Below are 13,670 nucleotides of genomic sequence, written 5' to 3'. Positions count from 1 at the left end.
CTGAGGCACAGTGCTGTTGTCTGAGAGCTCTTCCCAGGGCCATGTGTCAAGGTCTCCCTGGGCACCCTGCAGCCTTTTCAGCCGAAGCTCAGCTGCAGAAGTGATTTCTCTGGAGTTCAACTGCTCAGGGTAGTCCCCATTCCCAAAACGGCCCTGTGCTGCCTGAGAGGCTGGCAGCATCGGAGGTACCCACGTGCGAGGCAGCCTGGCTGCCCTCTGGGCTATCCTCCTTCTCAGACCTCATACACTCCCCAGTCTCCTGTTTTGAAGGGATGCTCTTTTCCTTCCAGGTCCCCCTGCTCTGCTGACCCCCAGAGAGGGAGGGGCCTGCTTTGACCCCAGGAAAGCCTCTCCTGAGCCTGAGCGTCCACGGATGCTGTGGGAAGTGCTCCTCATGCCTGCACTGAGTATGCAGGGCTCAGCATCCCTTTCTTGAACCCGCTTCTTCATGGGGTGGGAGAAGGGATTTGGCCCTGGGCAGAGGAAGGTAGGCACCAGGGATGGTGAGACCAGAGACATAGTGATTCCCAGAACAGGAGGATCTGGAAAAATTAAGTCAGTCGGGGCAGGTTGCAGCAGACACAGATGAGACAGGAGAGATCTCAGGGCAGTTCAGTCTAAGGGGAAAGCAGAATTTAGAGGAGCAGGCACCTCCTCAGGCAATAATATTTAAGAAATCTCCCAGTGCAGAAGGAGGATGTGCAGCGTGTCGGGAATTCAGCTGAATCATAAATTCCTTAATCCCTTGAAGTCTAAGAAGGAATTACAGAAAGAAAACAAGTTACTCAAATTCCAGGAGATTCATGTAAAACTGTGGCACAAGTATCTGGGGAGCAACTGGAAAGCTGAAGCGCAGATGCCGGTACCGAGGGATGAGAAGCACCGAGGGAACACGACTGTGAGTGCTGGGAGGTGCATCTGCTCCAGCCGCAGCCTTGGCTTCGGCATTCTCTGCCACCCCTCATCACTGCTGCCCCCTCCCCGGCCCCCGACAGCTCCACTGGCACTGGGGTGAGGGTGGGGGATGTGCAGTGGGGGCTGCTTACACCAAAGCCGCTGCCAAAAAATAAATGAAATAAGATAATGCTAACAAACTGCGTGTCCAGCTGCAGCCTAAATAAACCAGAGGCTTCCAGAGGCAGATTTCATCCACCCAACTTGTCTCAGCACAGAGTATTTAGAAAACTGGTCAAAGTCATCTCACAGCCATTCACTGTGATAGCCAAGAGAGAGGTGGCTTCCTGGGCAAGGGCAAGCAGTGCTGATCTTAAAAGAAGGGGAGGAATAAGCCCTGGGGTGATTTCCTGGAAAAAAAATATTGGTAGAATTAAAGAGCTTTAAGGATGAGAATGATACCAAGGCAATACATCAAGATTGTTTTAATAAAAATTGTTCTGCATAAATCTACTTACTTTCCCTCCATGGCAGGAGATTCTTCTCCCTGAGAGCAGCTGCAGATGTTGGGAATCTTGACTTTAATAAGGGTTTTAACATCATCTCAAGTACCATTTGTGTAAATAAGCGAGGTAGGGACGTGGTCCCCGCCAGTGCCAAGCGCTGCCCCTGGCAGTGGCAGCAGAGCAGGAGGGGTGTCACTGCTGGTCTGGGGTCTGGGGAGCATCACGCATCTGTCTGGGCTTACAGACCTTGGGCTGGGGGTCAGCTCTTGCAGAGCTCCTGGGAGGCAGACAGAAAACTGGACGGAGATTCATGATCAAAGCAAAACTGCGTGGGGTGTTGAGTGTGAGTCCACAGGAGTCTGGTTGGAGCCAAGCTCATTAATGATCTGAATGCTGAAAGGCAGAGGATGCTCATGAGAGCTTCAGGGACTGTAAGCACGGTGGCCAGCAATAGGGGGCAGGATCTGATCTTGCAGTTATCTAGAAAAAAAAAAAAATCAGTAGGATGCAATTCAAGCAGAACAAGAACAGCATATGACAATGACACAGAAGTGAACTGCACAAATACAGGGAGGAAATTGCCCATTCAGTAATAACTCTGCAAAAACCCAAACACTCTGGAGCAATGACGGGTCATGAACGAGCTGTGTCAACACATTGCTGTGAAAAAGGAAACCTCTAGCTGGGACTTGCAAAAAGGAGTGACACCTGAACAACACAGAAAGAAACTCCCCTGCTCCAGCTGTCATCGTCAAAGCTCGGCTACTGTACAATGTCCACCCTTGGCACTCCAGAGTCCAAAAGCGAAGAGATAGAATGACTGATGGCCCAGAAACATGATCTCTGAGAAAGCTTTGAGGGAACAAACATAGCTTAATTTAGGAAAGACGGTGGGGCTAGACAAGGTGTTGGCCCTCAAACAGGTAAAAAATGCTTCTAGAAAGAAATATAATAGGGAGAAGGCAAGGCAAGGCTGCCTTCTGAGAAATTCAGCTCCACACTGGTTTGATCCCAAGCCCTGATTGTAAGATAGCAGCTCTTCACCACTCACTCGCAAAACCACTCACTCAAGGCTTCCTCATATATTGTGAATGCACAGGGTTTGCTGGCAGCTCCATGCTCATCCAGCGTTTTTGAGCAGGCAACTGCCTGGTTTTTGAGCAGGCAACTGCCCCTCGAGCCCCCGCCTGCCCCACGGGACATGGGCACTTGGCTCCTGCAGTCACTGTCACTTCCCCTCCCTCCCCGCGACAAGTGTCTGGGAGACATTTCCCACTGTTCCCACACAGTAATCCTGGCCCGTGTGCCTATCCGGCATTCTTGGGGAAAACACCTTGGTCGTGACTATTTTTAATTAGGATCTCATAGCCTGAGCTCTGCCTGACTGGGCTTGTTTTGTTTAAGAAGCAGCCAAGAAGCAGCTGCTGACAGGGTTGGTTGTCAGTGACCATGCAGGACATAAAACAGAGCAGGAAGCTCCCCATTACATCCCCACCAGGGACAGCCTCTGTAAAGAGACCACCATAGGTTTGGGCTTCAACTTAGGGCACCCTGTTTCTCACGGCGTTTCTCCCCTTGCAGCACAGACCCCCCCCACACACACTCCAGAACTAAAGCCCCAGCAGCAAATGCCATGCACTGGGCACAGGGACAGTCAGGACAGCCGCAGCCACTGCATCAGCAAAGCCCACTGTGGCAGGCGAGCTCAGCTGCAGGGCTTTCCCCAGGGCAGGGAAGGACCAGGCTCCAGACAGGCACCTCTGGGATCAGGTGAGATTTGGCCACAGGGTAGGGCCAGGATGGCGACAGACCTGGCACAGCACTGTTGCCATAGCTCAGGCCCTAGGGAGGAAAGAGGAGTGAGCTGGTGGGGACTTCAGAATCTTTAAGGTTGGAAAAGACCTCCAAGATCATCAAGTCCAAGAACACGTAAGCATAAGCACAACAGGAGAAGGAAGCACATCTGTGGTGGCACCTCTGCCATGGCACAGAGCCGGTCCCAGTGCTCACCCCCACTCTGCGTTGCCCTGGCAGAGAGAGTGGGGTAAGTCTGTGGGCGAGGGGCTCTGCAGCCCCCCGAGGGCTGGGAGACTGGCGAGCCCACCCCAGGGCTCACGCTGGGTGTTTGGGCAGGCCACAAACATGCTATCAGTGTTGCGATGCTCCGAACAGGAGGCAGATTGGCCTCTGCAAGTGAATCCAGCTCGGCTGTCCTGTGTTTTTAAGCTGAAAGGCAATGGGACTGGGCTCAAGAATATCAGATCCCCGTTAGCAATGGGGTGGAGCAGCAGGGCAGATTGGTTCGGCCCTGCTTACCCCCAGCAGCAAAGCGCAGGTGGGAGAGTGGCCCCAGGTCCCCAGCATCCCTCCGGCGTGACCAGTATCCCTCCCACGCCGCCCCAGGTCCCCAGCATCCCTCTGGCGTGACCAGTATCCCTCCCATCCCACCTCACGTCCCCAGCATCCCTCCGGCGTGATCAGTATCCCACCTCAGGTCCCCAGCATCCCCTCGGCGTGACCAGTATCCCTCCCATCCCACCTCACGTCCCCAGCATCCCCTCGGCGTGACCGGCATCCCTCCCACGCCGCCCTCCACGGCTGCATCTCCCCGCAGCCGGGCTCCTAGGGGACCCAGCCCACGCGCGGCCGCAGCTCCGGCGGCCCCACGCGTGGGCCGGGTGTTCCCGCAGGTTTTACCCCCATCTAGCGGCGGGTCCCGGCTTCACAGGGACCCCTCCGCCAGCGAAGAGGGGGGGACAGCAGCTTGGGGCAACCAGACCCCCTCGCTGTTGAGGGAGCGAGGTGACCGGACTCTGGGGGCCGGCAGCAGAGAGCAGCCCCTCGGCCAGGGGAGCCCCGGGACCAGATTCTGGGGTAAAACCAGGCCTTACTAACAGCCGAAAGGCGTTACAGGGGAGGAGAGGCTGTAGCAGCCCCGGCCCAGGGCCGCACCTTGGCAGGGACAGGTCTCTGTTCTGCAAATCCCTTCCTGCTGCTGCTGGGAAGGAGAATGGGCAGAGCCCATCACCCGTGTGTCCTGGCAGCCAGCCCAGCGCCACATCACAGCATCATGGAATAGTCTGGGTTGGAAGGGACCTTTAAAGGCCATCCAGTCCAACCCCCCTGCAAGAAGCAGGGACATCTCCAACCAGATCAGGTTGCTCAGAGCCTCCTCCAACCTGGCCTTGAACGTTTCCAGGGATGGGGCATCCACCACCTCTCTGGGAAACCTCTTCCAGTGTTCCACCACCCTCAGTGTAAAAAATTTCTTCCTTATATCCAGTCTGAATCTGCTTCCTTCTATTTTAAAACCATTACCCCTTGTCCTGTCACAACAGGCCCTGCAGTCCCAGGCACCGCGACAACCTGCAAAAGATGGCTCATTACGAAAGGGTCACGAGACATGGTTACAACAAGGCCCTGAGCCCATCACCACGCGAGGCATTGGCTGGGCCGGCCCCAGCTGGAGCTCTGCATCACCAGTGCACACTTGGGGGGTACAAACCATTAGAGGGGTCAGGAGATGCCCAGCTACCCCAGCAGCAATTGCCTGAGTCGTCTCTCAAGAAAGGCAGGTCGCAGTACGGAGGAGAGGTCTCGCCGGTTTCCCGTCCCCTGCCCTGCAAGGACCAAACTGCAGACATGGCTGTGTCCTGCCCACTGCAGCGCGTGCTTTAGCTTCATGCCCAGGCACCATCACTGCTGCCACTCCACAGCAGCACCCGGGACATAGCAGCCCCCAGCCTCCCCATCTCCACCGACAGACCAGCCTCCAACCAGCCCCTGGCTGCCCCGAGCAAACAGCCCTGGCTGGAGCCGCAGAGGGGAGACCCATGGGGTGTGATGAGTGGCTCAGGCCTGGGGGGGCAAGGGTACCCTGGGATGACTGCAGCCCAGAGCTATACGTGCCCACACCAGGCCATTCCTGGTGTGTTGTCACCCATGCAGCAAGGGCAAGGCCATGGACATACGTGTCAGTATTGCAAAATGCAGGCTTGAGCAACACCAAAGCTTCCTCCACACTGATCTTGACACGGATGCTTCACACCAGGCAGAGCACAGCCCTCGTCCGGGGCACAGAAGCACTCCCTCTCCTCTGCAGAGCTTTAACAAAGAGCTTGTGTTTAGAAAAGCCTGCAATTACCCCAGCTCCTCCCTGGGCTGTAACACCTCAGCGTGGGCTCATCCTTGCCCTGGCCAGACCCAGCTCTCGCTCCCAAGTTTGGTTCGTGCAGGATGAGATCCCAGGAGACACTGACAGATCCTGGCCAGCAGTGAGCAAAAGGGGCCACGGATCATGCGGCAGCATCAGCAGGAGCCACAACCAGTGTCTGGGAACGGAGAGTCAGATTTTTCTCAGCACTGGGCAGTCTGGAGGGGAATAAAATGACGTCATTTGGCATAGCACAAACCCATTTTGTTAGGCACAAAAGATCAGTGTGAAGTTCAGAGGGTATCATCCAGTGATGGAAAAAAAAAATCTGATACTCATCTGTGAACCAAGATCTGCTTTACATTTTTTCCAAGACCCTGCAAGGATGTATGATACAACAAACTGCTCCAGATAGTCTGCTCTTGCAAAAGTCCTTCCAAATACTTTGTCCCAGCCCTGAAACGCAGGGGTTTTCCCAGCAGCTGTTTTAAACCCAGCCCCTTTATTTTCGCTGCTGGCAGGCTGGCACCCCTTTCAGAGCAGCCCATCACTGGGAAATACGCAGCAGCCCCCGCGCAGGCTGGGTGAGCCAGGGCAGCCCCATGCTCTCAGCAATGATGCAGGCAGTGGCAATCAAACGGCCAGCGAGGGCACGGCTCCATCCCGAGTGGGTAAGGGGGCGGCTCGGGGAGGGCAGCTGGCACCAGGCTGAAAACCAGAAGCTTTGGGATGGCAATAGGAGACGGGGGAGAGTTAGCAGGTGTGGAGCCAGCAGCTGGAGCTCAGAGAGAGGTAACCACCCCAGAGCCCCTGGGAAGGAAAGAGGAGAGGCAGACCCATGCAGAACTAATTATTTTGCCTGTTCATTTGCTGTTGCAGAAGTGGAGCCGACGCCTAGAGCCAACGTGATGGAGGTGGTGGGGAGGCAACCAGGGGCCAGGGCAGAACCCATCTTCTGTTGCCCATACGGCCTTAGGTCAGACTGAGCCAGCTAAAACCTTACCCTAAAAACCTTCGCTGCAGCAGGAACCCCTACTGCTGCCAAGAGGGACGAAATCAGCCCCTTTGGTCCCAGCTCCACAGTGCTGTCTCTCAGCCTCTCCTCACAAGCTCCTGTGTTTTAATAAAGCACAGGACACATCCCTGCAATTCTGCTCATCCCTCTCTTTTGCAATCTCCCAACAAAACTGCTGGTTATTTGGCTGGCAGAAATATCTACGTGCCCTGTGCATCCTGCTTTACATCGGGATTCCCAACTTTTGGTTTTCCTGCAAATCTCCCAGCCTGGTAAGGGGCTGCTCACAGCCCACGCAAATGGTATGGCACGCAGGCATACACCCCTGGAATACCCCATAATAATAATAATAATAATAACGATAACACCACAAATTATAAATATGAAAGAGCCACGGCCCTTTCCGTGTCCCAGTGCCACTAGATGGCACCAGGTGCGTACCCTTCCCAGCCCAGGATGTCCCTAGGGCCACTGGGGAAACTGGGGGGAGCCAGCCCAGCCCTTGGTGCGGAGCATCAGACACCAGCCCATGCTGGTGCCTCCTTCTCCTCCATCCCACACGGACCATGGGGTGCTGGCGTAAAGGCAGACATCTAAGCCTTAAAATCAAGCCTTCAGCCATGTGTTGGGGTGTTTCCCCGTGGGGGAATCACCAATAGAGGCTTTCACTGTGGTGCCGATCCCACGCACCCACCCCTCCCCACTCATGGGTCTGGCATCGCTCCCCAGCCGGGTGCTGGCGGAGCCCAGGGCTGGAGACAAAAGCCTCAGAGTTGTGTGCAAGTTATTCCCGTTATTATTGGGATCAATGTATGAGTTTCTCAGTGTTGACAGGCTCCTCTTGGGAGGGAGGAGGGAAGGGGATAAAACACAATTTTCTACATAATTTTGCAATCAGCAAGTGGCTTGCCTTCTCTGAGGTCTCCCGGGTTTAGGGATTGATTCTCCTTATAGATGCTGGCTATCCAACAGAAGCCAGCATGGCCCAAATCCTCGGTATTACCTGTTTTTTCACCACCAAGCCCTCCCTTCACTGTCACATATCCTTGGCAAAGCCACTAAGTAAAATGGGGAAGCGCAGGTGGCACCTCAGCAAATGTGAGGTCTTTCCTAAGACCTTGCAGCCTAATTAAGGAGCATCTGTTTTCCACTGTCTTCAGCAAGCAGCACTGAAGGTGACCCTCAGAGACAGGAGCTCGAATGACATGGGGTGGCTGGCCAGTGGCTGGTGAGGCTCTGCTTCACATAGCACTTCAAAGTGACCAGCCAAACCCCAGCCCCCAGCAATGTGGGGGACACGGGTGACAAATTGTTGCTCACCACACAACCCGTCTGCCCGGTGCAGAGCTGGAGAGGCAGCTCCCGAAAAAGCCAGAGCATCAAACCCCAGGAGCAGTATGTTGCTCCCTGCTGCCAACATCCCGGGGGCTGGCACGTCCCGGTGATGGGTGAGCGCAGCAGTGGCATGATCCTGGCACTGAGGGGATCCCTGTGAAACTTTGGGTGCAGAAGGAGCAGGAGAGGATCTTTGTGCAGGGAGCCTCTGAGCTCTGAGTGATCCTGTCCGGCTCCCGGCAGTGGAGCTGCTGCGGGGGCTGCCGGACACAAAGGCAAGTGGGAGACGCTCACTGGGACTCCATGGTGGCCCTGGCAGGCTGACGGCGAGGGCAGCACTGCTCCTGTCCACATCCCGAGGCCACAAGATAATCCTGTGGAAAGATCCTGAGAGTGACCCTGCTTCCCAGCCCTCCGCAGAGCACAGCACAAATCCCACCCAAGCGCTTTAACCCTGGCCTAGGGTGAAGGCTAGAAAAGAGGAAGCTGGATCACTTGGGAAGGTCAGGGCACATAGCAAAGCAGGGTAAAATCCCCCTCAAATCGGGGAAATCCCTCATCTTTCTTCCCCACAGCCTTCCCTGCCCTCCCCTCCCGCTTCAGATAGCCCCAAGGAGTGACCCAGCATCCCCCCTGCCACCGCCTCCCCTCCCAGGAAACCACGGGGAGCCTCCCCACACACCATCTGCTCTCCCTGGGCGACTTGCGGGTGGCCAAGGACATCCCTGCCACACCATCTGCCTCCGAGCCGACCAGCCTCTCCCCATCACGTCCCCATCCCCAACCCAGCCAATATCCCCAGGCCCTCCAGCTCTGGAAAACCTCGCATGTGGCACCAGCACTAAAACTCATGGACAAATTCAAGGCTTTATTGGTCCTGTCCACAAGTGGATTCTCCGCACAGGGCAGAGGAACTTGCCATTAAGAAACCTCATTGAAAGTACTGCTTCTCCATGGGCACACAGAGAGCAGAAGGTGCTGCCTGTCCCCTGCCCACCCAGCAAGGACAGGCACAGCAGCAGCCGTGATGGGATGGGGTTGTCCTCCGCCATCTCATCCGCAGGGTCGGTAGCAGCAGGTCCGGCATCCCCCACAGCTCCCAGCCGCTGCTTGCAAGCAGACTATGCCCTCATCTGACTGCGAATGTCAAATGGCAGAGATGGACCAGGCCATCGACATGTACGGGGCAGAGCCACCCACGTGCTGTGGGATTATTTTTAGCCTGGCTGTGATCGAAATGTCAGAGGGGTTTTTATTTATTTTCTCAGGAATGCTCGTTGCTTGAAATCCCCATGGCCAGAGGCTGACTCTGACCCTGCTGTCACAGTTGGGTCTGTCACCCCTTTCTGCCCTTGAAAAAAAGTGCAGTTGGGTGGGAGGGGAGGGTGACCGGCCCAGCGTGGCAGGGCCGGCACCTTTGGAGGGCAAGCACCCTTGGAGGGCAGGCACCCACCCAGCCCCACAGCCTGAGCTGCAGCTCCATGGGATCCCCCAGCCTTCCCACAGCCTGGGAAAGGTCCCACTGAAGCTGCACTGGACAGCTATGAAGGGCAAGGGACACAGGAACTGGGCCTTTGAAGCAGACGTGTGGTCAGGAAGGGCAGGCAGGACACGGGACACTCTCACTGTCCTTTAATGATGCGAGGGATGGAGTGTAACAAAGCCAAGGTCTCATGGTGCCCCGAAAGCCCACAAAGGACTTCCTGGAGATGGAGCAGCCTGTTCCTTCCCGCTTCTCTGCCGCTCACTCCACACCCAGCGCTGCGCCAGGAGCTCATGACAATTATCAACCTGCTCCGGCCCCTGTCAAGCTGACGGGACCTCATCTGTGGGAAGGGCCCTGGGCGGACGAGCTGCCCCTGAGCTGGGACACCCGCATCCCCGGGGTGAGGGCACAGCACTGCAGAGCACGGCAGCACCCACCTGCATCTGCACTTTCCCAGGGCTCCAGGGCTGGACACGTCCCCAGCTTCATATGCTGATGGGTTATGCACAAATTTGCCCTTTTTTCTTGTTACAGAGGCAGATTTGAGGGGGAATGGCTGCTCAGAAAAGCACTGGCATGCCTGAGGCAGCAGAGTCTTTTTTGCTTGTTTACATGGCCATAGAGGAGCTGTAATGGCCTGTATGAACACAATAGCAAAGGAGGGCCTTGAACCAAATCCAGCTGGGAGGTTGTCACCAGTCCATAGATAACTGGGAAGAAAAGTCAGTGTTTTCCCCGGCGGAACTGCCTATTTACATCTGAAAACAGCACAGACCTGGCCCGGAGGTTGAGACAAACAGCTCCTTTCACTGCCCGCTTCCCATGAGACTTTTCACTCCCTCTCCAAGAGGAAATTTCCAGTAACTGAGGTATAAAAATCAATGCAAGACTCGGCTCCAGCACCAGCTGTAAAACTCATAGGGAAGTGCTCCCTGCCCCACAGCGAGCGCCGCGGCAGGCTGCCCCCAAAGTGGGTCACAGCCTTCGTGTGTGGGGAGGGAGGGAAGAGGCAGCTCTGTCTGCACCCCTCCTGGTGCAGGTCAGGCTTCAGGGGGTGGAACTAGGTGCCCAAACCCACAGGCACGACCTGCACCATAGGCTAGCCAGGATTCCCTAACGGGTCCCTGGGGAGGTTGCAATGCTATGTCACCTGGTAGGACACCATGTAGTGCAGCAGCCCCTGGTTTTGTGTGAAATTGCATGAAATAAGGGATGGAAACAGAGAGAAATTTGGTGAGTGGGGGGACCTTCCTCCTCCGCTCACCACCGCGCCACATCCTGGGAATAACCAGCAGGACACAGCTAAGCAGCAATCTCCAGCAAATTTTGAAGGAATGTCTTTCTGCCATATCCCATTCATCTTCCACCTGGACATTGCATAGAAGATTAGGATTTGGGCCACGTGGTTTTCCCGCAAAAGTGCAGAAATTGTGTCTTCTATAGCTTCTAAGCTTCTCTGTGACACGGCTGCACAGGCCCCTGACGCTTTCAAGAAGCTGTGATTGCAGATGCTGCCACATGGGAGCGAGACCTCATGCTTCTCACAGCAGACCTGAGGGAAAGCAAGGAAAAAGCACTCGTCAGAACACGTGCAAGAGTCAAACAGGAAAAATATCCTTCCTATGTACAGTCTCTTGCATGAAGCTGTATTGACATTTACACGCCGAAAATCCAGTTCCTGAATTACTCTGGCTAACGTAATTCATGGGCCCATAGCCATGGGCAGCGTCCCTGCTTCTCCCTGTGCACTCTAGTCAAAACTGCTTACCCCTCTTCTGACAGGTCATTTCATACCAATGTGAAACAACCAAAGACAACACTTTCTTGTCCTGTGAGGACAGGCCGAGAGAGTTGGGGCTGTTCTGCTTGGAGAAGAGAAGGCTCCAGGGAGACCTTATAGTGGCCTTCCAGTACCTAAAGGGGACGTACAGGAAAGATGAGGAAAAACTCTTCAGCAGGGCCTGTTGTGATAGGAGGAGGGGTAATGGTTTTAAAATAGAAGGAAGCAGATTCAGACTGGATATAAGGAAAGAATTTTTTACAGTGAGGGTGGTGAGGCACTGGCACAGGTTTCCCAGAGAGGTGGTGGATGCCCCATCCCCAGAAACGTTCAAGGCCAGGCTGGATGGGGCTCTGAGCAACCTGATCTGGTGGGAGACGTCCCTGCTTCTTGCAGGGGGGTTGGACTGGATGACCTTTAAAGGTCCCTTCCAACACAAACTATTCTATGATTCTACTTTTCCAAAGTCCTCCCACCTCCACATAGAGAAGGGACAAATATGCACGACTATTGCATTCCTGGCTGGGAGAAAGCAGATGATTCCCAGTGCACCTGCAGGTCATACTCTGGTGCATGGCAGTATAATTGCAGGATGTGGATGAGGGAGGAATGTGTTCTCCTTCAGAGCACATCACACCACTGATTTCACCGCTACAGCTACCCCTGAGCTCAGGTGAGGCTACCAACCTGTGCTGCACACGTGCACCACAGACACAGCCAGGTCTGCTGGGATTTGGGAGCCTATTTACCCAGGGGATTTCAGCAAATAGGAGATTAAGTGACTTACAGTGTTTTAAAAACATGTTCCTGAGTATTTTTTCTAAAGCAAAGGCGATGCCGTGCGTAATTTCTTTAAAGGAGAGTGTAGAAGTGGGTGGCTGATAGCCAGTTCATTATATCAGAATTAGTTTTCATTAGGAAGAGAAAGCTTGTGTGCTTATTAATTTTTTCTCTAATTGCTTTCTTTCCCTGCAAACAGGGTAGTCTGCTGTCTGCTTGTGCCTGGAGGCTCCAGGTCAGAGCCCTGCGTAACTCATCCCTGACCTGCTAACATGGGGAACTATAAATAAATGGTGACACCGGAGAGCAGCGGAGGAGGTGGAAGGGACCGTGCTTCTCAACCTGAGACACTCAGTGTAGTCAGCTTATCCAACACAAGGTGATTGATGACAGTCTGCAAATATTAACCCGGGGACATGATTTCTGATAGCTGAGGGCTCTGGCAAAGAAAAAATCAAAATTCTTTGGCTCTGAGCTGCAGCTGGACAAATTTGGACTAAGTTGCAGATTTTTTAAAGTGAAGCAAACAGCTGCGTGCTCTCCACTAAGAAGTATTTTTAAACCATGAGGACCTGCTTAGTTTCAAGATCTGCTGCAGCCTACCCACAAAATCCTCAACTTGTGATGGAGGAATCATTTGGGAAACTGAAGGGAGATTGCAGGTGCTCCAGATGAGCCCTGGCAATTCACGCCAACGGGATTTAAGACATTACAGTGACAGTCATCCCTCTGACTTTTATCCTTCCTCCCTTCTGCCACCGGCTGCTGCTGGCACAGAGAGGGCACACTCGCCTCTGGTGCCTGCAGCATGGCCCAGTCACCTGGATAGGACAGAGCACAGTTTGATTAATACAGCTCTGATGGAGATGGGCAGCAGTGGGGCTGATGCAGCCCTCTCCTCTGCCCCAGGAAAGCAAGGGGACCATGGAAGAGAAATCCCCCTGCGTGCCCAGGTAGCAGCGCTTTCCTGGGAAACACTGCCCATGCACAAGAGCTGGAAGAGACGGGATGCTGCAGAGAGACCTTGCCGCAGGGACACACAGACAGGAGCGAAGGACAAGGAGAAAGAGCCCTTTCTTCTCCTTTGTCCCTGCTGTAACCTGGATCATGCACCTAAGCATTCAGTGCCCTGCGCTGCCAGAAGACCATGCTTCGTGATGTGGAAATTTGCCAGCGAAGAGAGGGAAGCACAACCAGTGTATATAGCAACAAGGAATCAGGGAGGGTGATGCTACAGCCAGTCGTTCCACCTCCCGGAAAGCAGGAATGCCTACGCCTGTGCAGGTATGCATGTTACACACAAGCATACTCGCACACACAGCCCTACCTTTGTTAACAGCAGAGGCAGCCACAGAGTCCATATCTTCTAGGTTTTACTTCTATATCTGCAAAAAGCAAGTTTCCTTCTGTTTCTGATTCCCTGCAGTTATCATGAAATGCCTTCAAGAGAGCAGCTCTGTCTTGTCGGCTGAGCGAGTCCTTGATGTCCAGCAATGCACTCAGATGTTCCTTCCTTTCCAAAAGGATAAGAGGGCAGGTCAGTGATTGAGACAAGGTAAAAAGCTTGCTTCCTGTCACTCAGTTTTGCTGGGCCAGACCAAGGCTTGGAAGCTGCTGCGCTGCTTTTTCACATCCTCTGGCCACCTAGCAAGGAGGAGGCCATATCACAAGAGCTGCGTGGGATACGGCTGAGCTCATGGGTCCTGAGCCCAGTGCACACT

At 54.4% G+C, this 13,670-nt stretch overlaps 1 protein-coding gene across 16 annotated transcripts in view; it reads right to left on the bottom strand.

Annotated features, from left to right (window-relative positions):
- LOC147600489 (exocyst complex component 3-like) overlaps nucleotides 1-13,670 on the bottom strand; it is a 59,260-nt gene that overhangs the window by 9,600 nt on the left and 35,990 nt on the right. For 14 of the 16 annotated variants that reach the window (XM_086750118.1, XM_086750110.1, XM_086750113.1 and 11 more), the window contains 2 exons: nucleotides 13,277-13,462; nucleotides 8,752-10,941 (listed from right to left, as the gene is read on the bottom strand). In XM_086750118.1, coding sequence (XP_086606244.1) covers nucleotides 13,282-13,462 — 181 coding nt within the window. In that variant the 3' untranslated portion in view covers nucleotides 8,752-10,941; nucleotides 13,277-13,281. Of the gene's footprint in view, nucleotides 1-785; nucleotides 1,305-1,412; nucleotides 1,881-8,751; nucleotides 10,942-13,276; nucleotides 13,463-13,670 lie in introns of those variants that run through there. The other 2 variants (XR_015258820.1, XR_015258821.1) reach the window with 2 other exon arrangements.

This window comes from Chlamydotis macqueenii, chromosome 5 (assembly GCF_036417535.1).
Source record: "Chlamydotis macqueenii isolate bChlMac1 chromosome 5, bChlMac1.mat, whole genome shotgun sequence".
Taxonomy (NCBI): domain Eukaryota; kingdom Metazoa; phylum Chordata; class Aves; order Otidiformes; family Otididae; genus Chlamydotis; species Chlamydotis macqueenii.
The sequence above is the reverse complement of the archived record's forward strand: the minus strand, read 5'-3'. Positions and strand labels throughout refer to the sequence as shown.